At 45.6% G+C, this 24,743-nt stretch overlaps 1 protein-coding gene across 1 annotated transcript in view; it reads left to right on the plus strand.

The window, feature by feature from the left end:
* cep170ab (centrosomal protein 170Ab) overlaps positions 1-24,743 on the plus strand; it is a gene marked incomplete at both ends in the record, with an annotated part of 91,039 nt that overhangs the window by 53,977 nt on the left and 12,319 nt on the right. Inside the window, 7 exons of the mRNA XM_079531883.1 lie at positions 2,261-2,575; positions 6,651-7,393; positions 10,204-10,450; positions 13,272-13,380; positions 14,609-14,788; positions 19,460-19,551; positions 19,827-19,920. Of these exons, the coding sequence (XP_079388009.1) occupies positions 2,261-2,575; positions 6,651-7,393; positions 10,204-10,450; positions 13,272-13,380; positions 14,609-14,788; positions 19,460-19,551; positions 19,827-19,920 (1,780 nt within the window). The remainder of the gene's footprint in view (positions 1-2,260; positions 2,576-6,650; positions 7,394-10,203; positions 10,451-13,271; positions 13,381-14,608; positions 14,789-19,459; positions 19,552-19,826; positions 19,921-24,743) is intronic.

Raw genomic sequence — 24,743 nt, forward strand, 5'->3', positions numbered from 1 at the left:
ACTCCTTAGTTTGGTGTTTTGGGTCCAAATGGCTTCGTTACTCCTTAGTTTGGTGTTTTGGGTCCAAATGGCTTCGTTACTCCTTAGTTTGGTGTTTTGGGTCCAAATGGCTTCGTTACTCCTTAGTTTGGTGTTTTGGGTCCAAATGGCTTCGTTACTCCTTAGTTTGGTGTTTTGGGTCCAAATGGCTCGTTACTCCTTAGTTTGGTGTTTTGGGTCCAAATGGCTTCGTTACTCCTTAGTTTGGTGTTTTGGGTCCAAATGGCTCGTTACTCCTTAGTTTGGTGTTTTGGGTCCAAATGGCTTCGTTACTCCTTAGTTTGGTGTTTTGGGTCCAAATGGCTTCGTTACTCCTTAGTTTGGTGTTTTGGGTCCAAATGGCTCGTTACTCCTTAGTTTGGTGTTTTGGGTCCAAATGGCTCGTTACTCCTTAGTTTGGTGTTTTGGGTCCAAATGGCTCGTTACTCCTTAGTTTGGTGTTTTGGGTCCAAATGGCTTCGTTACTCCTTAGTTTGGTGTTTTGGGTCCAAATGGCTTCGTTACTCCTTAGTTTGGTGTTTTGGGTCCAAATGGCTTCGTTACTCCTTAGTTTGGTGTTTTGGGTCCAAATGGCTCGTTACTCCTTAGTTTGGTGTTTTGGGTCCAAATGGCTTCGTTACTCCTTAGTTTGGTGTTTTGGGTCCAAATGGCTTCGTTACTCCTTAGTTTGGTGTTTTGGGTCCAAATGGCTTCGTTACTCCTTAGTTTGGTGTTTTGGGTCCAAATGGCTTCGTTACTCCTTAGTTTGGTGTTTTGGGTCCAAATGGCTTCGTTACTCCTTAGTTTGGTGTTTTGGGTCCAAATGGCTTCGTTACTCCTTAGTTTGGTGTTTTGGGTCCAAATGGCTTCGTTACTCCTTAGTTTGGTGTTTTGGGTCCAAATGGCTTCGTTACTCCTTAGTTTGGTGTTTTGGGTCCAAATGGCTTCGTTACTCCTTAGTTTGGTGTTTTGGGTCCAAATGTTACTCCTTAGTTTGGTGTTTTGGGTCCAAATGGCTTCGTTACTCCTTAGTTTGGTGTTTTGGGTCCAAATGGCTTCGTTACTCCTTAGTTTGGTGTTTTGGGTCCAAATGGCTCGTTACTCCTTAGTTTGGTGTTTTGGGTCCAAATGGCTTCGTTACTCCTTAGTTTGGTGTTTTGGGTCCAAATGGCTTCGTTACTCCTTAGTTTGGTGTTTTGGGTCCAAATGGCTTCGTTACTCCTTAGTTTGGTGTTTTGGGTCCAAATGGCTTCGTTACTCCTTAGTTTGGTGTTTTGGGTCCAAATGGCTTCGTTACTCCTTAGTTTGGTGTTTTGGGTCCAAATGTTACTCCTTAGTTTGGTGTTTTGGGTCCAAATGGCTTCGTTACTCCTTAGTTTGGTGTTTTGGGTCCAAATGGCTCGTTACTCCTTAGTTTGGTGTTTTGGGTCCAAATGGCTTCGTTACTCCTTAGTTTGGTGTTTTGGGTCCAAATGGCTTCGTTACTCCTTAGTTTGGTGTTTTGGGTCCAAATGGCTTCGTTACTCCTTAGTTTGGTGTTTTGGGTCCAAATGGCTTCGTTACTCCTTAGTTTGGTGTTTTGGGTCCAAATGGCTTCGTTACTCCTTAGTTTGGTGTTTTGGGTCCAAATGGCTTCGTTACTCCTTTAGTTACTCCTTAGTTTGGTGTTTTGGGTCCAAATGGCTCGTTACACCTTAGTTTGGTGTTTTGGGTCCAAATGTTACTCCTTAGTTTTTGTTACCTTGTTTAGGTGGTTGTGACGTTAACCCATTTAGACCTGAGGACGATTCTACAAAAATGTCTTCTAAATAAATCCTGACAGTTTTTCTGAAAAAGCCATGTCATTCTCAAACATTTTCATGTCAATTAAGGACCCCCAAGATTATATGTAATTGGCCGCCGACCCCCATCTGAAAATAGGTTGTCCGCACCCAGAAGCAAAGATTTGAGTCAAAAACATTCGCTCTGAAAGAATATATATTCAAAGATTAATTTGCACCACATTTTCAAGATTTTTCAAAAATAGCAGACCTACAAGCTCATAGCACGGCACTCGGTGCCGTGCTATGAGCTTGTAGGTCTGCTATTTTGTCAATAGCTAAAGTATAACATAATGCTCAAAACACCAAAAGGGGTTCCTGCCCAGAATGGTTTGAAGTAAGTAACGTTGAAAAAATAACCATAAAAAACGCGCGAAAAAACAAATATGGTGATAATAATAAATGTTTCCATCTAACTCCAGGGACGGCGGCAGCGTGGACAGCTCCTCCCTGCAGAGGGACGCGGAGGCCGTGGCGGCCTATCTGGAGACGGCGGCGGCGGTGTCGGAGCAGGGCGACCCGCCCAGCCAGTCCGCCGAGGGCTTCACGTCGCCCGAGTCGGACGTGGACACCACCAGCACCCTGAGCCAGGCGGAGGGGGCGAGGAGGGTCACCCACCATCAGAGGCGCTCGCGGACGCTGGCGGGGCAACAGAAGGAGAGGACGGTGGTGTGCTCCTCCAGAGGAGGGGGCCCACCCCCCGGGGGGGGGAGCGGCCGAGAGACGCAAGACTCAAGGTCAGCTGGAATCGTTACGATGTGGTCGTTACGATGTGGTCGTTACGATGTGGTCGTTACGCTGTGGTTGTTACGATGTCAACGATGTCGTTACGATGTGGTCAAAAACTGTGTTGTTTTTGGCAGCAAATTTCTATTTTAGTTTTAGTCATAGTCTTTGGAATGAAACTTAAAATGTAGTTTTAGTCACATTTTCGTCACCTGGAATGTTTTAGTGTTAGTCTAGTTTTAGTCGACTAAATGTCATGAGAAATCAACAGTTGATTTAGTCGACTAAAATGTATTTTGGCGAGCATTGATGCCGTCGTAATGACTAAAGCTCGAGACGCGTTGTGAGCTTGTAGATCTGCTATTTTCAGCATGCAAGTGTAAAATGACTTATACTGGATCCCTTGTCCACTAGTCCCTTCCTAACATTTTAGTCTAGTTTTTATTTGTTGACGAAATTGTCAATCCATGTAGTCTTATTTTAGTCATAGCTTAGTTTTCATTTAGTTTCCATCAGTGAAAAAAGTTACGTCGACGAACATTTTTCGTCTTAGTTTTAGTCGAACACTGGTCAAAAAGCCACATAGTATGAGGGCTATAGAAACATATCTTATCTAATGAAGCCTATCCGTTTATTTTGCTTTCAGTCTTTTGTTTAGATCCATTTAATTTACCCAAAATCCCAAGTTTAGTTAAATCAAAGTTAGCTATTTTGTTTTGTTCTGCCACATTTGTTACTCTCCAAAGTTTAGGCAAAATGGAAGCCTTGATGAGATTCTTCCTGTAATTTAATGGTCTGATGTTTTCAATATTTTTTGTGATATCGATGTCTGACAACGATGTGTTACTGCATTTTGTTTTAAAAACCCGAGTTGTGTTTAAAAAGGGTATGCAATATAATTCTCTGCATCAGCCTACATCTTTTCGGTGCCACTATAGCATGAATGGATTTAAATGCATCTATGTATGTTTGTATGTATATGTGACTAAATTTGACTGAGGGACTGCCATTGGATGTTTTTGAATTTTCGTTTTTTCATGTCATATGAAAGCCGGGAATCACAGCTTCAAATTGACATATTGGTTGTTCAGTTTGACCCACCAGGTTTGGAGATATGGCTTATAGAGTAATGTCTTGCAGAAAACATCGAGTTGAGAAAACAGGCTTGAAAGGTTCACTTCTGTGGTCTCTAACATTACACCTAGCTACATGTTTGGGCATTTATTTCATATTTACATGTCGATTTCAGCTCTGACACTTATTTCAGACATGCTCTAGTTACGTGAAGAGTCTGCCTGTGCTATTAACACTCCCAACGCGGATCGCGTATCAATACGTTATCAATTAATCAAACGTCGGGTGCGGATCACGTATCAATACGTTTCAATCACTTTTTTATAGAATACTTTCATTCATCTTTTTACCCACCCGGACAATGAAGAACCATCGCCCTATCATTGCTGCTTACTCCCGCTCACGTGATCAGAAAAAAAAACAAAAAACAAAAACCCCCCTCCCCTCCTGAAAACAGGAGGGCTGGCCGCTTTACGTGTAGAAGCCAGTTGAACGCTGAACGGAACGCTGCCTATTGCCTAAACACATATGCACCAGATCGGCATTGCAATGCATAACATCTGCAACACACATGGACAGATGCATGTTTCCTTCTTCATACTGTAGCGACCAAACGATCCCCGAGCCTACAATACTACGAACTAACCACAGTATCGAGGGGCTGCCACGACAAGACAGTGTTCCGTTGGTGGATCACGTATCGCCATGCAGAGCCGTCATAATCGGAGATCGCTCAGACGTGTGATTGTAACGCTTTTTTATTCATTATAATTGTAGTGATAAGACCGCAATGAACGCGTCGGGGACGTAATCGACCCGGGTGTAATGTATAACGAACTTTTCCGCGACCTAAACCGTGGTGTTGTCATCTGTGGAAGTCATTTTTTCCTTCTCGTCGACATCACAGCCGGGTGACGCTTTTTTCCCCCTCCATCGCCCCCAAGCTGCATGCCCATAGCCTGGCTTGGCCAGCCTCATAGCGGGGATTCACTGAAGATTCTTCCCCGGAGGAAACATCAGTGAACCCTCGCTATGAGTCTGGCCGTGCCAGGCTAGCATGCCCAGGCATGTTCCCCTACACTAGCTTGAAAAACAAAATCAGCTGATGACAACGCGTCTCGCCGTTATACTATAGTTCTGAACCGAACGGTGGAATGGGACTTTTTATAGCCGTACGGATCAAGACTTTTGCTGCCCAATGTGCCCATGACCCCCCCCCCCAATGTTACTGCGATCAAAACAATGAAAGCAGTGAGATAGATTAGGCGAGGCGGCAATCATCATCAAAAAGAAAGCATAGTTATGAAGGTTTATAGTCAGACATTGACAGGCAGATATAACAATAAACACAATAAATATGCTATACATCCTATACATCGAATGAAAGCCCTGAATGTGTACTTTTACGAGGAAAATAGTAAACATTGATCCCATGTACAGTTTGTCATAAATTGGATACTGGGTGGATGCACATTGCGCCCACCAGATATAACTGCAGAGAAGACATGGACCCGAACTCAATATTCACAAAATAAGGCCTATAGCGACATATAAATACTATATACCGTATGAAACAGAAGACTCTCTGCTTTCATAAGGAAAAAAATTGTACTGTAATAATAAAAAAATCACACCCCTGTGAAGTGAGCAGTGCAACTCTACTTCTCTACTTATTCACTACAGCTCGCTATATACGGACTGAGGCAGAAAGTCATGTAAACCTTTTATTTACAGTTTGGTCTGTAAACTTCTACTGTAATAATAAAAATCACACCCCTGTGAAGTGAGCGTTGCAACTGTTCTGTACTTATTCACTACAGCTCGCTATATACGGACTGAGACAAAGTCATGTAAACCTTTTATTTACAGTTTGGTCTGTAAACTTCTACTGTAATAATAAAAATCACACCCCTGTGAAGTGAGCGGTGCAACTGTTCTCTACAGTTGCACCGCGCAACTATAAAGAACAGTTGCACCGCTCACTTCACAGGGGTGTGATTTTTATTATTACAGTAGAAGTTTACAGACCAAACTGTAAATAAAAGGTTTACATGACTTTCTGTCTCAGTCCGTATATAGCGAGCTGTAGTGAATAAGTACAGAACAGTTGCAACGCTCACTTCACAGGGGTGTGATTTTTATTATTACAGTAGAAGTTTACAGACCAAACTGTAAATAAAAGGTTTACATGACTTTCTGCCTCAGTCCGTATATAGCGAGCTGTAGTGAATAAGTAGAGAAGTAGAGTTGCACTGCTCACTTCACAGGGGTGTGATTTTTTTATTATTACAGTACAATTTTTTTCCTTATGAAAGCAGAGAGTCTTCTGTTTCATACGGTATATAGTATTTATATGTCGCTATAGGCCTTATTTTGTGAATATTGAGGAGTTCACGTCCATGTCTTCTCTGAAGTTATCTGGTGGGCACAAGCTGCATTCAATAACCAATTACTGTCTAACTGTAGATGGGATCAATGTTTACTGTTTTCCTCGTAAAAGTACACATTCAGGGCTTTCATTCGGTGTATAGGATGTATAGGATATTTATTGGGTTCAATTTTATATCTGCCTGTCAATGTCTCTGACTTTAAACCATCCATAACTCTGCTCGCTGTTCAAGATAACCACTTCCAGGCAAATGCAGGTGTTGCAAAAAGGTCAATATCTCCAGAATGGAACATGGTAAAATCAAAATGTATTTTTTTAATTGAAGTGGACAAGTTCAGCTTTCTTTTGATGTAGGCGTGTGATTCTCGCTATAAGAGAACATTTTACTGTGGGCCCCCGAACAAGGCCTTTGTGCAATGTTAAACGGCAGCAACATCCAAATAGGCCTGTTGAGATCTTGCAGCAATCAAAGTGTTAACTCATTTTGAAAAAATAAATAATAATAATGTTTTTCTCCTCTGGTGAAAAGCTGTAATTTGCGCGATGGCAGGCTCTCAGTCAAATCTGGTCACATATGTGCTCTTTTTAAATGGACCCTAATATAACGTGCTTTACCTCTGCAGGAGGACGAAGGCCAAAATGTCTGCCCAGCATCAGCAGCCCAGCCAAGCCTGGACCTCCCAAGACCTCACGGACGACGACGTCAACTCCAACTCCCTCCTGTCGGACTCCCACCCCCCCTCCGCCTCCTCCTCCGCCCAGCAGGGGTCCTGCAGGGGGGGGGTGTCCTCACAGGCCAGAGGCCAGGCGGCGGGGGGGAGCAGCGGCGGGAGCACCACCACGGTGGGAGCCAGCACCAAATCCAGCCGCGCTAAGGCCGCGCCAGGCTCCTCCTCCTCCCCCGCTAGTCGACCCAGCGCCGGGCCCAAGCCCAGACCCACGCGCTCGTCCTTGCTCCGGCGAGCGCGTCTCGGGGACTCGTCGGACACGGAGGCTCCGCCGCCGGCCGACTTCGACCGCATGTCCGTGGCCTCCGAGGCCTCCACGGCCAGCTCCGCATCCAGGACGGGACCGGCCCGAAGGGGGATGTCCCGGATAGAGGCCCTGGCCCAGCCCCGGAGACCCAGGGTGGCTGCGTCTCACTCGGCCTCGGCGCAGAGCGATTCGGAGGCCACGGTGCGGGACCGGAGCCGGGGTCTGGGGGCTCGGAGCGTGGCGGGGGACTACGCCAGCAGACACGGGATGAGGGTGTCCGGTATGACGTCGTCGGCGGTGGTGGTACCCAGAGCCCGCGCCAACAGCGCCTCCAAGCTGCCCGACCGGGGTAAAGCCACCGGCTCATATGGGCATGGTGGCACACCTGCATGTAAGCGGTGTTGATTTCGTTGACTAAAACTAACTACCTTTTTCCACTGACGAAAACTAAATGGAAAACTAAGCTATGATGACTCAAACTGAGACTAAATATACTGACAATTTCGTCAACAAATAAAAACTAGACTGAAATGTTAGGAAGGGACTAGTGGACAAGAGATCCAGTATAAGTCATTTTACACTTGGTTGCATATTGAAAATAGCAGATCTACAAGCCCACAACCCGTCGCGCTGCGACGCGTTGTGGGCTTGTAGATTGGCTATTTTCAGCAAGTCATTTCGACGGCATCAAGGTCCCCCAAAATACATTTTAGTCGACTAAATCACCTGTAGATTTAGTCGACTAAAATCGTATGATATTTAGTCGACTAAAACTAGACTAACACTAACACATTCCAGGGGACTATAAAAATGTGACTAAAACTAAATGAAAACTATTCAAGAGACTATGACTAAAACTAAAATCAAAATTTGCTGCCAAAAACAACACTGCATGTAAGTCTGTCCTTTTCCCCAAAACACCTCCTCCATATGTTCTCTACTGAACATCCTATCATATCTCTTTGAAATACTGAGTTCCCAGTCCATACATTACCAGCTAACCTCAAAGCAGTGTTTTTGACAGCAAGTTCTGATGCAAAGTTTGCTTCAGTTGGAATTTGTGCAGCCGGGGCGAAGATACCGGGCGGCCGTTCGCTTCGTTCGCGTCGCCTCACTCGCGCTGCGCCCGTTCGCGCAACTTCTCGTCTTTGCATTGACTTTGTATGTAATCGTGTTGAGGCCTGACATTTAAAAAATGTCTTTTTCTTTTTTTTTTTTTTTATCCCACAATTTTGTAACCCATTTTTCACCCCTGTGTCAATTATCTAATGTGATCCTGGGCTCTACACACCCTCCGCCAACCTGGGGAGAGCAACGGACTTGAACTCATGCTTCCTTCATGCCTGAGTGTCCAAGTTGCTCCTTTACACCTGACAGGGGGGAGTTTCCCTGGTTGGACGTAGCGCGTGGAAGGAACACGTTATTACGACCAGTTCCTTTCCCCTCCATCAGGCGCCCCGGCTGGCCAGGGGGAGGTAGTTTAGAGACCAGGATTACTGCATGTTTTTTGTGAGGGTACCTACCCTAGGGGACACGGGGAGAACATGTGAGGGTACCTACGCTAGGGGACACGGGGAGAACATGTGAGGAAGGGTACCTACGCTAGGGGACACGGGGAGAACATGTGAGGGTACCTACCCTAGGGGACACGGGGAGAACATGCAAACTCCACACAGAAAGGCCCTTTCGCCAACCCCGCCTCAGGTATGGGCACTGATGACGCGGAGGAGGAAACACGCCGCCAGCGCCCACAGCGTCCCGAGCGGGAATCGAACCCAGGACCTTCTAGCTGTGAGGCGACAGCACTACCAACTGTGCCACCGTGCCCCCCAAAGAATGTCTTCTAAATCATGATAGTTTTCTGAAATGCGGTAGCTCATGTTGTGAATATTTCATGTCAAACCCTAACCCCAAAATCATATGTAATTGGGCCGCCGAGCCCCATCTGTAAATATGTTGTTCCAGGGACCCCCCCCCCAGAAGCAAAAATTTGAGTTAAAGGGTAAGACCACTTTTTTAGAGGTTTGGGTTGTTTTCTTACCTTATTATGGGCAAACTAGTCCATTCCATGAGTTATTTCGCTCCGTTGTGTTGTTTATTAGAAATTTGAGAAATAAAAAAAGTCGCTCATTGACTTCCATTGTAACAGGGAAACAGCTCTCAAAGTCAGTCTTTTAGCACATGAACCAACGCAACAAAAGCTGATTCTGACAGTTTATGACACCAGGAAAACTCATACGGTTTTATTTTCGTCTTTTAAGATAGATTTATAAAGTTACTATTTTAGTCGGAGATAGACTGAAGCAGTGCTACGGCGTTCCCAACTCTCGTGGGTTGTCTTGCGAGATTTCGTTTGTAAACAGAAGTCTCCACGCTGTTTGAGATGCATCCAGCTGCAGCCTCGCATATGAGCAGTCCCAGACACAGACACTTTACACACTTCTTCTAAAGTGTCTTCTAAAGTGTCTCCCTCAAACACGTCCATTGTGTATGTTTTTAGTGACAAGCGGACGAGATCAAATCCATGTGTTTATATCCCCGTCATTTCCAATAAGGAAGTGGTGTACAGTTTTGGTCCAATCAGATCGTTTTTCACAGCAGTGATTCGGTCGGTGTAGGCATACCTACCGGATCTTCTTTCTACACAAATTAGTCAAAACAAGACAAAGTTGACATTTTTTATTAAAAATAAAACCGTATTTCCTGGTGTCATAAACTGTCAGAATCAGCTGTTGTTGAGTTGGTTCATGTGCTAAAAGACTGACTTTGAGAGCTGTTTCCCTGTTACAATGGAAGTCAATGAGCGACTTTTTTTATTTCTCAAATTTCTAATAAACAACACAACGGAGCGAAATAACTCATGGAATGGACTAGTTTGCCCATAATAAGGTAAGAAAACAACCCAAACCTCTAAAAAAGTGGTCTTACCCTTCCGTTCGCTCTGAAAGAATATTCAAAGATTTGCGCCACATTTCCACGATTCTTAAAAAATAGCAGACCGAGTGCCGCGCTAAGAGCTTGTAGATCTGCTATTTTTCAATAGCTAAAGTCACACAATACAACAATCACAATGCTTAAAACACCAAAAGGGGTTCCCGTTCAGAATTTGTTAACTTTACAGGTCTAAACGCAACATAGTCAACAAAATGAACACTGCCTCAAACTAACGATCCTTCCCCCCCCCCCCCCCTCTCTCCCCAGCCGCCACACGGTGGCGCCGCGTGCCCGTGGAGTACGCGTCCACCTCGGAGGACGAGTACGGCTCCAACCGCCACCACGCGCGGCCCTTCCCCGCCACGCGGGTCGCCCAGCTGGGCGGCTCCGCCCCGGCCACGCCCAGCCCCCCCGGAGGAGGAGGACTGGGCGTGGCCTCCCTGAGGCAGCACTCCTCCAGGGAGCAGGATGAGTACATGAGAGACTGGACGGCGCACAGCGAGGAGATAGCCAGGTAAACATGGAGTACTAGACAGTTATATGTATGTACATGAGAGACTGGACGGCGCACAGCGAGGAGATAGCCAGGTAAACATGGAGTACTGGACAGTTATATGTATGTATATGAGAGACTGGACGGCGCACAGTGAGGAGATAGCCAGGTAAACATGGAGTACTGGACAGTTATATGTATGTATATGAGAGACTGGACGGCGCACAGTGAGGAGATAGCCAGGTAAACATGGAGTACTGGACAGTTATATGTATGTACATGAGAGACTGGACGGCGCACAGCGAGGAGATAGCCAGGTAAACATGGAGTACTGGACAGTTATATGTATGTACATGAGAGACTGGACGGCGCACAGTGAGGAGATAGCCAGGTAAACATGGAGTACTAGACAGTTATATGTATGTACATGAGAGACTGGACGGCGCACAGCGAGGAGATAGCCAGGTAAACATGGAGTACTGGACAGTTATATGTATGTACATGAGAGACTGGACGGCGCACAGCGAGGAGATAGCCAGGTAAACATGGAGTACTGGACAGTTATATGTATGTATATGAGAGACTGGACGGCGCACAGTGAGGAGATAGCCAGGTAAACATGGAGTACTGGACAGTTATATGTATGTATATGAGAGACTGGACGGCGCACAGTGAGGAGATAGCCAGGTAAACATGGAGTACTGGACAGTTATATGTATGTATATGAGAGACTGGACGGCGCACAGTGAGGAGATAGCCAGGTAAACATGGAGTACTGGACAGTTATATGTATGTATATGAGAGACTGGACGGCGCACAGTGAGGAGATAGCCAGGTAAACATGGAGTACTGGACAGTTATATGTATGTACATGAGAGACTGGACGGCGCACAGCGAGGAGATAGCCAGGTAAACATGGAGTACTGGACAGTTATATGTATGTACATGAGAGACTGGACGGTGCACAGCGAGGAGATAGCCAGGTAAACATGGAGTACTAGACAGTTATATGTATGTATATGAGAGACTGGACGGCGCACAGTGAGGAGATAGCCAGGTAAACATGGAGTACTGGACAGTTATATGTATTTATTACATGGCTTGGTTAAATGCTTGCTTGGTCAATCGCTGAATTCAGCTGTGAGTTATGTGTTGATAATGACCGCTCCGCTGTATAACAGACCTCTGCCTAATCAAACCCTCTGAGCACCAGCTGCGCGGCTGCTCCCCGCTTGATTTACTGCTGTTTACAACATGACAGCCATGTAACCACACACACACTATAGTGACACACAATGTCATTTACAGCTAAACATTGCTCTCAAAAATGTTTTTGAAAACATTTGAGCGAGAAATAGACCGGTACCCGGAAATGGATTCTATTTATTTGATCAACTCACTTCCTTGTTTTTCGACAGTGCTCCAGCCCTGCAGCTGCAGGGCAGACGCAGCCAGCAGACACTTGTTTGTGTGTGTTTTGGGTCAATGTATTAATTTATGTTAGGTATAGCCATGTAATAAGCGGGATAATATCTGGCTAGGTGGACATTGTCTGGATATAATTCACCTTCAGGGTGATTAACCTAAACTCCCTGAATTATCGGTGAATTACCGACAATGACCACCTATAGCCAGATATTATCCCTTACATGAGAGACTCCACCGTTACTTTCCAAACCCTGTTCATAACTACCTGGCATTCCGCCAGGTAGTTATGAACAGGGTTGGAAAAGTAACTTTCCAACACTGCTATCTTGTGCCACAGCCTAACTCCCTAAAACACCTCCGCTACCCGTTACATCATGCATGAGGTTTGGGTGTTACAATAATTAAACCAATCAGTGTGCCACATGCCATTGCCTTTAAGATATCCATTACCCATTATGCCATTTCCCTTTCGATTGATACCGCGACTAGCGACGGGACCGCGGTGGGCCGTCTAACACATGATCTTTTCTTAGAATTGGACGGAATGATTTAGATCAAGAGTTATTATAAGATTTTTGGTCTCAGGGGGGGAACATTTTCGATGGCATGGCAAGGCAAGGCAAGATGACGTCCCACTGTTACGCAACATTGAGTATTGCGCAACAGGCGCGATGCGATCGGTTGTGATATCAATAATCTTCGTTTTTGGATAAAACTTCGTCCTGGGCGCTGGGTGTTACTAATAGAAAGGACGGTGAACTTCGTCCTGGGCGATTGGGGTGTTAATGCTGGCGGGTAATAGCCTGGTTAATAAACCAGACCGAATCAGCCGTTGGCAAAAAAAAGTTGCCTACCAGCGGATTACGGTCTGGCGAGGCTCAGTAGCACGCCTCTTTCCTACAGCAGAGAACAGGTCGGACCAATCGGGACACGGTATGCAATATAGGCGGGCTTTGGTACAGTGACGTTCAATGCTTGAGACCTTTGACTGACAGTAGCTCTGACCAATTGCGTCAAAGAGAAAATGTTCCCCGGGAAATGAAATCGGCATGGCATACGATAGAGCCCCTAGTGCCTCTGACGCGAGATAGGGCCCATTATGCTTTCATTGCATCTAGTAAAGCGTTATTCATAGTCGGTGGTGAGGTGACCACCGAACTACAACATGACGTCACTGATGAAGAGCAAACCACCGCTCTCCCCAGCCCTTCTCTCTGTTTTTACTCACCACCGCTCCACGTTATGTTGTGTCCTCCAGGATCTGGCCATAGTAAGAGAGACATGTGATGTGGTTTGTGTCCTCCAGGATCTGGCCATAGTAAGAGAGACATGTGATGTGGTTTGTGTCCTCCAGGATCAGGCCAAAGACCTGGCCATAGTAAGAGAGACATGTGATGTGGTTTGTGTCCTCCAGGATCAGCCAGGATCTGGCCAAAGACCTGGCCATGCTGGCCAGAGAGATCCATGATGTGGCCGGAGAGATAGACTCCGTCAGCCCCGCTGCTCCGGACCCGGGTCTTATGGTACTGTACACGATGTACACTTTAGGCATTTATAGCAGACTCTCTTAAATCATTCTAGGCCAAGTACTTATTTGACTTCATTTAACAAATAGCCATCCAGGCCAAATACGTTAACGTTTTTTTAACATTGGGGGAAAAAAAATATATATATATATATATATTTTTTTACTTTAAAAAAATAAATCTTACAACTCTTTCTAAAAAAAATAGAACAAATCTATGTTAGCCTGTGCTGAACTATTGCTGCCGCCATTTAGCTATGTATGAGTTTAGGCCTGACGTCAAATCAAATAAAATACATTCAAAAAGTCTATTCTTTCAAAAAGTCTTCTGAAAGAATATATATTTGTGCCGCATTTTCACGATTTTTAAAAAATAGCAGACCTACAAGCTCATAGCGCGCCACTCGGTGGCGCGCTATGAGCTTGTAGATCTGCTATTTTTCAATAGCTAAAGTATTAGATATTGTTTTAAGCATATATATGCTTAAAACACCAAAATGGGTTAAAGCTGCTATAAGCAATAATATGTCAGTGTGCCCGGCTGTACTTTCCAGCCGGGCACACTCATTCCAATGTAAATATCTTTTACACATTAAATACTGGTTCATTTTTGGAACCAGACCTTCAAAATCTCTTCCAAATCCGTCAACAAGGCTTGCCGTATGCACTGGAAAAATATGTGTTTGACATTTCTTTTTTAAAAACTATTGGTTGAGAGGTTTGTCTAACCCATGTTATGCTTAGCTGTGATTGGACCATAGCAGTTTGGGGAGGGGTTTAGATATTAGGTCAATGTCGTCGACTAAAACGAAAGTTTTAGTCGACAAAATCAACACAGTTTGCATGTTCTCCCCGTGTCCCCTAGGGTAGGTACCCTCACAAAAACATGCAGTAATCCTGGTCTCTAAACTGCCTCCCCCTGGCCAGCCGGGGCGCCTGATGGAGGGGAAAGGAACTGGTCGGCAATAACGTGTTCCTTCCGCGCGCTACGTCCAACCAGGGAAACTCCACCCTGTCAGGTGAAAAGAAGCAGCTTGGACTCCTCATGCATAGAAGGAAGCATGAGGTCAGTCCGCTGCCCCCCCCAGGTTGGCAGAGGAAGTGCAGCGCCCAGGATTACATTAGATAATTGACACTGGGTGAAGAAAATGGGTTACAAAATTGTGGGATAAAACATAAAAAAAAAAAAAAAACGCTGGTATACTGACATTGTGTCTGTCCCACAGCTGGACGAGCATGTGTTTGACGACGGCGCGGAGGCGGGCGGTCATCCCGGCGGCGAACACAACGACGGCACCGCGGGAGCCAATAACGGAGGACGTCCCGTGGAGCTCCGCCCCTCCTCTAACGGACAGGCGGCGGCGTCGTCCCGATCCATCCGCAGACAGACCTGGAACCGAGACGACGTGAGTCAATTTACAATCTAGGCATTTAGACGCTCTTTTTTTATTTATTTTTATTTATTTTTTTTAATGTTTTTTTTTTGTGGCTTTCGCCTTTATTTTATTTATTTTTTTATGGAGGGACAGACAGTAGGCTGACAGGAAATGGGGAGAGAGATGGGGGGATGACATGCAGTAAAGGCCGTCGGGATCGGGAGTCGAACCCGCGGCACACTGCCAGACTGGATTACCAGCCAAGGTGCCTGGACCTCTGAGCCACGGCCCAGGCCCCATTTAGACGCTCTTAATCCAGAGCCATTTACATTAACCCATTTTGGGCGGGAACCCCTTTTGGTGTTAGCATTATGTTATGCTTTAGCTATTGTAAAATAGCAGATCTACAAGCTCATAGCGCGCCACCGAGTGGCACGCTACGAGCTTGTAGGTCTGCTATTTTTGAAAAGTCGTGAAAATGTGGCGGAAATCTTTGAATATATATTTCAGAGCGAACATTTTTAACTAAAATATTGGCTTCTGGGGGGGTCCCTGGAACTACAGATGGGGGTCCGTGGCCCAATAGAGATAATTCTGGGGGTCCTTGACATGAAAAAGGTTGAGCACCACTGACATAGAAACATGGGTTTTTCTGAAAAATGTCAGGATTTAGAAGACTTTTTTTTTATCGACATCAGTCTAAAATGGGTTAAGTAAGAACAAAAAGCATGGCAATACATCACATAATAATACATAAAAAGTAGTTATCATGAAACATGCGTAACAGTGGAATATCTATATAATGAAACTATACATATAAACTATACATACTATACATATGTACTATAAAGTGCTATGACTACATAAAAATGTAATTCTAGTGCCGTCTACATAACATGCTATAAGTCTGTATCAAATGCTATCTAAGTCTATACATAAAGGGGCTAGGGCAAGTGCTACGGGCCATGATGGAGTCTGAAAAGGTGGGTTTTCAGACTACGACGGAAGATTGGGAGTGAGGCTGCAGTTCTGATTGTAATGGGAAGTGCATTCCATAGTTTTGGAGCCAGAAGGGATAAGAGTTTGGGACGTGTGGAGCGCTGTCCCGGCGTTTTTAGTGAGTCCACAGTCACATTCCCCAATTAAGTCATTGTTTCCCTTAACCTTTTCATGTCAAGGACCCCCAAATTGACACCAATTAGCCCCACGGACCCCCATTTGAAGAGATATGCCAGGGAACACCATAAGAGAAGATTTATATGGCTCTAGCAGTGATTCTCAACCCGTTTAATTTCAAGGACCCCCAGTTTCAGGTTCAGGTTCAGGTTCATTTATTTGTTTGTCCCCGAAGGGCGATTTGGTTTACAACAAGGCATAACAGGCAGACACATGAATCACATAAAACACAGTAAAAAGAGCATGGTACACATAGAAATAAAATAAACAGTTCAAGGTTTCAGTGTAGCAAAGGAAATTCATAACGGCGACAAAGTTACAAAGTTACCTCCTCCTCCTATCGTCATTTAAGGCCTGGATAGACACAGGCACGAAGGATAATTTATACCTGTTACTTTTTGCCCCTGGAACCTTTAGGCGAAGGCCGGAAGGAAGCAGCCTGTACTCAGAGCTGAGGGGATGGGAGTTGTCCGAAGAAATGGACTTGGCTTTCTTAAGCACCTGGTTTTTAAAGATATGATCCAGGCTACTGAAATTTACTCCTGCTATTTTTGAGGCCGTTCTCACAATCCTACCAAGCTGGTTTTTGTCCTTTAGGTTCAGGTTTCCGTACCAGCAAATAATGGAGAAGGATATAATTGACTCAATAAAAGCACTGTAGAACAGTTTCATTAGAGATTTATCCACCTGAAATTTGGCGAGCCTCCTCAAACAAAAGAGGCGTTGTTGGCCTTTCTTACACAGCAGATCACAGTTGACATTGAATTTCAGCTTGCTGTCAAATGTGGTGCCCAAGTATTTGTAGGTGGTCACCAGGTCAACCTGCTCACCATGGACAACACTGCTCTGTGGTACTGGGGGGGATCTTCTGAAATCAACACACATCTCTTTGGTTTTTGAGACATTTAGTTGGAGAAAAGCATCCCCACACCAAGAGAGGAAGTCATCAAGTATTTGGCCGTGGCCAACTTCATCATCATCAAGCAAGCTGACTATAATTGAGTCGTCAGCGTACTTGATAATAAATCTGTTGGCGTGGCGACTCACACAATCATTTGTGTATAAGATGTACAAGAAGGCAGACAGTACACAACCCTGTGGTTTGACATGCATTAGTCTACGGACCTCCATTTAATGGCATTTCAGACCCCCAATTTATATTGTAAAATCAATGTTAATTTGTTCCATTTGTACACTCTCAGAGTTACAGACCCATAAGGGTCCATTTGGTTCCAAACTATCATTTAGCTGGGGACCCCCTGGAACTCCCTCAAGGACCCCTGGGGGTCCCCGGACCCCACTTTGAGAACCACTGCCCTAAGTCATTATAGTACAATAATACTGTATTTGCTACTCCTTGCCACCAGAGGGCGAGAGACAGCTATACACAAAGTCAAATCAGATTCACCACAAGTCCAAGCTGTAAGCAAGTAGCAATTACTAACTATAAGTGCAGTTGGAAAATTGTGATATGTATGTGTAGTGTCTACACAGTATGTCAATGTTTGCCAATTATTTTCCTTTTTTGACATTTGTTTCGAAACATTCGTCTATTCGCCAGAAAAAATAAAATAAAATACATACATATTTAGGACCATGTTCGAATGCCCCCGCCCCCCTGTCAAAAATAGAAAGCAGCAAATAAAATAAAATGAACACTCATCTTTTACTTTCTCTAACATAACCTAAAACACGAACCATCGTTGAAAAAACCCAAACAAAGTTGTCCTTTGTTTCCCACCACTCCGTAGTTCAGTGGTTCCCAGAGTGGGGTCCGGGGACCCCCAGGGGTCCTTGAGGGAGTTCCAGGGGTCCCCAGCTAAATGATAGTCTAGAACCAAATGGACCCTTATGGGTCTGTAACTCTGAGAGTGTACAAATGGAACCAAATGGACCCTTATGGGTCTGTAACTCTGAGAGTGTACAAATGGAACCAAATGGACCCTTATGGGTCTGTAACTCTGAGAGTGTAACACATGGAACCAAATGGACCCTTATGGGTCTGTAACTCTGAGAGTGTACAAATGGAACCAAATGGACCCTTATGGGTCTGTAACTCTGAGAGTGTACAAATGGAACCAAATGGACCCTTATGGGTCTGTAACTCTGAGAGTGTAACACATGGAACCAAATGGACCCTTATGGGTCTGTAACTCTGAGAGTGTACAAATGGAACCCAATGGACCCTTATGGGTCTGTACTCTGAGAGTGTACAAATGGAACCAAATGGACCCTTATGGGTCTGTAACTCTGAGAGTGTACGAATGGAACCAAATGGACCCTTATGGGTCTGTAACTCTGAGAGTGTACGAATGGAACCAAATGGACCCTTATGGGTCTGTAACTCTGAGAGTGTACAAATGGACACTATGTACATTTGGACACTGAGTTAAATTGACATTGATTTTACAATATAAATGGGGGGGTTCCAGAGATAGAAATGCCATTAAATGGGGGGTCCGTAGCCTAATGCATGTCAAACTGGGAGTCCTCGCAATTCAACGGGTTGAGAATCACTGCTAGAGCTGTAAAAATCTTCTCTTATGGGGGTCCCTGGCATGTCTTTTCAAATGGGGGTCCGCGGGGCTAATTAGTGTCGATCTGGGGGTCCTTGACGTGAAAAGGTTTGGGAACCACTGTCGTAGTTCATGTGGTTAAGCTGTAAAAGCAGGCCTGGGCCATGGCTCAGTGGTCCAGGCCTGGGCCGTGGCTCAGTGGTCCAGGCCTGGGCCGTGGCTCAGTGGTCCAGGCCTGGGCCGTGGCTCAGTGGTCCAGGCCTGGGCCTTGGCTCAGCGGTCCAGGCCTGGGCCATGGCTCAGCGGTCCAGGCCTGGGCCATGGCTCAGCGGTCCAGGCCTGGGCCATGGCTCAGCGGTCCAGGCCTGGGCCATGGCTCAGCGGTCCAGGCCTGGGCCATGGCTCAGTGGCCCAGGCCTGGGCCATGGCTCAGTGGTCCAGGCCTGGGCCCCGTGGCTCAGTGGTCCAGGCCTGGGCCATGGCTCAGTGGTCCAGGCCTGGGCCATGGCTCAGTGGTCCAGGCCTGGGCCATGGCTCAGTGGTCCAGGCCTGGGCCATGGCTCAGCGGTCCAGGCCTGGGCCGTGGCTCAGTGGTCCAGGCCTGGGCCATGGCTCAGTGGTCCAGGCCTGGGCCATGGCTCAGTGGTCCAGGCCTGGGCCCCGTGGCTCAGTGGTCCAGGCACCTTGGCTGGTAATCCAGTCTGGCAGTGTGCCGCGGGTTCGACTCCCGATCCCGACGGCCTTTACTGCATGTCTTCCCCCCCATCTCTCTCCCCATTTCCAGTCAGCCTACTGTCTGTCCCTCCATAAAATATATAAAATAAAGGCGAAAGCCAAAAAAAAAAAGAGAAAAAAAAAAGAAAAAGCTGTAAAAGCACTTCATGCCAGTAAATGGATCTCACTTTGTTCTTCTATTCAATCACAAATGGATGTTGTACAGTATTGTTATTACAGTCTACCACTGTGAGGCTAATCTATGCTGTGTGTCATGTACCGTTTCCCCCAGCAGGCGGTGCTGCTGGACAGCTTACTACTAGCATCTGTCACTCAACTCTCGGCCAGGATACGCCAATCTGTGGACAAAACGGCAGGCAAGATCAGGTTAGCGTCTCTCGCTACATTCACCACCATAAAAGACTTTAGCCTCGTTTAGACTTAATCATACGACTGTGTGGACAAAACATAATCTGCTACGGTCATTGAGTGGCACAGACATACTAAAAATTGGGCAAGAAAAAAACAATTGTGTTTGTGTGCGTGCGTGCGTGCGTGCGTGCGTGCGTGCGTGCGTGCGTGCGTGCGTGCGTGCGTGCGTGCGCGCGTCCTGTAATTGTATTGTGACAATAATTGGTGTGATTTCATTGTTTTTCTCCCAGAATACTGTTCAAAGATAAAGAACGGAGATGGGAGGAGATCGAGGGCAGACTGCAGGCAGAGCACGACGCCTTACTGCTCAACTCCTCCAACAAGGTGATGAACACTTACTGCTCAACTCCTCCAACAAGGTGATGAACATACACACTTACTGCTCAACTCCTCCAACAAGGTGATGAACACTTACTGCTCAACTCCTCCAACAAGGTGATGAACACTTACTGCTCAACTCCTCCAACAAGGTGATGAACATACACACTTACTGCTCAACTCCTCCAACAAGGTGATGAACACTTACTGCTCAACTCCTCCAACAAGGTGATGAACACTTACTGCTCAACTCCTCCAACAAGGTGATGAACATACACACTTACTCCTCAACTCCTCCAACAAGGTGATGAACATACACACTTACTGCTCAACTCCTCCAACAAGGTGATGAACATAAACACTTACTGCTCAACTCCTCCAACAAGGTGATGAACATACACACTTACTGCTCAACTCCTCCAACAAGGTGATGAACACACACTTACTGCTCAACTCCTCCAACAAGGTGATGAACACACACACTTACTCCTCAACTCCTCCAACAAGGTGATGAACATACACACTTACTGCTCAACTCCTCCAACAAGGTGATGAACACACACTTACTGCTCAACTCCTCCAACAAGGTGATGAACACACACACTTACTCCTCAACTCCTCCAACAAGGTGATGAACACACACACTTACTCCTCAACTCCTCCAACAAGGTGATGAACACTTACTGCTCAACTCCTCCAACAAGGTGATGAACATACACACTTACTGCTCAACTCCTCCAACAAGGTGATGAACACTTACTGCTCAACTCCTCCAACAAGGTGATGAACATACACACTTACTCCTCAACTCCTCCAACAAGGTGATGAACATACACACTTACTCCTCAACTCCTCCAACAAGGTGATGAACATACACACTTACTGCTCAACTCCTCCAACAAGGTGATGAACATAAACACTTACTGCTCAACTCCTCCAACAAGGTGATGAACATACACACTTACTGCTCAACTCCTCCAACAAGGTGATGAACATACACACTTACTCCTCAACTCCTCCAACAAGGTGATGAACATACACACTTACTCCTCAACTCCTCCAACAAGGTGATGAACACTTACTGCTCAACTCCTCCAACAAGGTGATGAACACTTACTGCTCAACTCCTCCAACAAGGTGATGAACATACACACTTACTCCTCAACTCCTCCAACAAGGTGATGAACATACACACTTACTCCTCAACTCCTCCAACAAGGTGATGAACATACACACTTACTGCTCAACTCCTCCAACAAGGTGATGAACATACACACTTACTGCTCAACTCCTCCAACAAGGTGATGAACATACACACTTACTGCTCAACTCCTCCAACAAGGTGATGAACATACACACTTACTGCTCAACTCCTCCAACAAGGTGATGAACACTTACTCCTCAACTCCTCCAACAAGGTGATGAACATACACACTTACTCCTCAACTCCCCCAACAAGGTGATGAACATACACACTTACTGCTCAACTCCTCCAACAAGGTGATGAACATACACACTTACTGCTCAACTCCTCCAACAAGGTGATGAACATACACACTTACTGCTGAACTCCTCCAACAAGGTGATGAACACTTACTGCTCAACTCCTCCAACAAGGTGATGAACACTTACTGCTCAACTCCTCCAACAAGGTGATGAACACTTACTGCTCAACTCCTCCAACAAGGTGATGAACATACACACTTACTGCTCAACTCCTCCAACAAGGTGATGAACACTTACTGCTCAACTCCTCCAACAAGGTGATGAACACTTACTGCTCAACTCCTCCAACAAGGTGATGAACATACACACTTACTGCTCAACTCCTCCAACAAGGTGATGAACACTTACTGCTCAACTCCTCCAACAAGGTGATGAACATACACACTTACTGCTCAACTCCTCCAACAAGGTGATGAACACTTACTGCTCAACTCCTCCAACAAGGTGATGAACACTTACTGCTCAACTCCTCCAACAAGGTGATGAACACTTACTGCTCAACTCCTCCAACAAGGTGATGAACATACACACTTACTGCTCAACTCCTCCAACAAGGTGATGAACATACACACTTACTGCTCAACTCCTCCAACAAGGTGATGAACATACACACTTACTGCTCAACTCCTCCAACAAGGTGATGAACACTTACTGCTCAACTCCTCCAACAAGGTGATGAACACTTACTGCTCAACTCCTCCAACAAGGTGATGAACACTTACTGCTCAACTCCTCCAACAAGGTGATGAACATACACACTTACTGCTCAACTCCTCCAACAAGGTGATGAACATACACACTTACTGCTCAACTCCTCCAACAAGGTGATGAACATACACACTTACTGCTCAACTCCTCCAACAAGGTGATGAACACTTACTGCTCAACTCCTCCAACAAGGTGATGAACATACACACTTACTGCTCAACTCCTCCAACAAGGTGATGAACACTTACTGCTCAACTCCTCCAACAAGGTGATGAACACTTACTGCTCAACTCCTCCAACAAGGTGATGAACACTTACTGCTCAACTCCTCCAACAAGGTGATGAACATACACACTTACTGCTCAACTCCTCCAACAAGGTGATGAACATACACACTTACTGCTCAACTCCTCCAACAAGGTGATGAACACTTACTCCTCAACTCCTCCAACAAGGTGATGAACACTTACTGCTCAACTCCTCCAACAAGGTGATGAACACTTACTGCTCAACTCCTCCAACAAGGTGATGAACACTTACTGCTCAACTCCTCCAACAAGGTGATGAACATACACACTTACTGCTCAACTCCTCCAACAAGGTGATGAACACTTACTCCTCAACTCCTCCAACAAGGTGATGAACACTTACTCCTCAACTCCTCCAACAAGGTGATGAACACTTACTGCTCAACTCCTCCAACAAGGTGATGAACATACACACTTACTCCTCAACTCCTCCAACAAGGTGATGAACATACACACTTACTGCTCAACTCCTCCAACAAGGTGATGAACATACACTTACTGCTCAACTCCTCCAACAAGGTGATGAACATACACACTTACTCCTCAACTCCTCCAACAAGGTGATGAACACTTACTGCTCAACTCCTCCAACAAGGTGATGAACACTTACTGCTCAACTCCTCCAACAAGGTGATGAACACTTACTCCTCAACTCCTCCAACAAGGTGATGAACACACACACTTACTGCTCAACTCCTCCAACAAGGTGATGAACACACACTTACTGCTCAACTCCTCCAACAAGGTGATGAACATACACACTTACTGCTCAACTCCTCCAACAAGGTGATGAACATACACACTTACTGCTCAACTCCTCCAACAAGGTGATGAACACACACTTACTGCTCAACTCCTCCAACAAGGTGATGAACACACACTTACTGCTCAACTCCTCCAACAATGTGATGAACATACACACTTACTCCTCAACTCCTCCAACAAGGTGATGAACATACACACTTACTCCTCAACTCCTCCAACAAGGTGATGAACATACACTTACTGCTCAACTCCTCCAACAAGGTGATGAACATACACACTTACTCCTCAACTCCTCCAACAAGGTGATGAACACTTACTGCTCAACTCCTCCAACAAGGTGATGAACACTTACTGCTCAACTCCTCCAACAAGGTGATGAACATACACTTACTCCTCAACTCCTCCAACAAGGTGATGAACACTTACTCCTCAACTCCTCCAACAAGGTGATGAACATACACACTTACTCCTCAACTCCTCCAACAAGGTGATGAACACTTACTGCTCAACTCCTCCAACAAGGTGATGAACATACACACTTACTCCTCAACTCCTCCAACAAGGTGATGAACACTTACTCCTCAACTCCTCCAACAAGGTGATGAACATACACACTTACTCCTCAACTCCTCCAACAAGGTGATGAACACTTACTGCTCAACTCCTCCAACAAGGTGCTGAACACACACACTTACTGCTCAACTCCTCCAACAAGGTGATGAACACACACTTACTGCTCAACTCCTCCAACAAGGTGATGAACATACACACTTACTGCTCAACTCCTCCAACAATGTGATGAACATACACACTTACTCCTCAACTCCTCCAACAAGGTGATGAACATACACACTTACTGCTCAACTCCTCCAACAAGGTGATGAACATACACACTTACTGCTCAACTCCTCCAACAAGGTGATGAACATACACACTTACTGCTCAACTCCTCCAACAAGGTGATGAACATACACACTTACTCCTCAACTCCTCCAACAAGGTGATGAACATACACACTTACTCCTCAACTCCTCCAACAAGGTGATGAACATACACACTTACTGCTCAACTCCTCCAACAAGGTGATGAACACACACTTACTGCTCAACTCCTCCAACAAGGTGATGAACATACACTTACTGCTCAACTCCTCCAACAAGGTGATGAACATACACACTTACTCCTAATGACATTAGGTCTACTAGCCAGGGTGATTCTGACAGGACATTAGGTCTACTAGCCAGGGTGATTCTGACAGGACATTAAGTCTACTAGCCAGGGTGATTCTCACAGGACATTAGGTCTACTAGCCAGGGTGATTCTGACAGGACATTAAGTCTACTAGCCAGGGTGATTCTCACAGGACATTAGGTCTACTAGCCAGGGTGATTCTGACAGGACATTAGGTCTACTAGCCAGGGTGATTCTGACAGGACATTAGGTCTACTAGCCAGGGTGATTCTGACAGGACATTAGGTCTACTAGCCAGGGTGATTCTGACAGGACATTAGGTCTACTAGCCAGGGTGATTCTGACAGGACA

Source organism: Electrona antarctica (assembly GCF_951216825.1).
Source record: "Electrona antarctica genome assembly, contig: scaffold_243, whole genome shotgun sequence".
Classification (NCBI taxonomy): domain Eukaryota; kingdom Metazoa; phylum Chordata; class Actinopteri; order Myctophiformes; family Myctophidae; genus Electrona; species Electrona antarctica.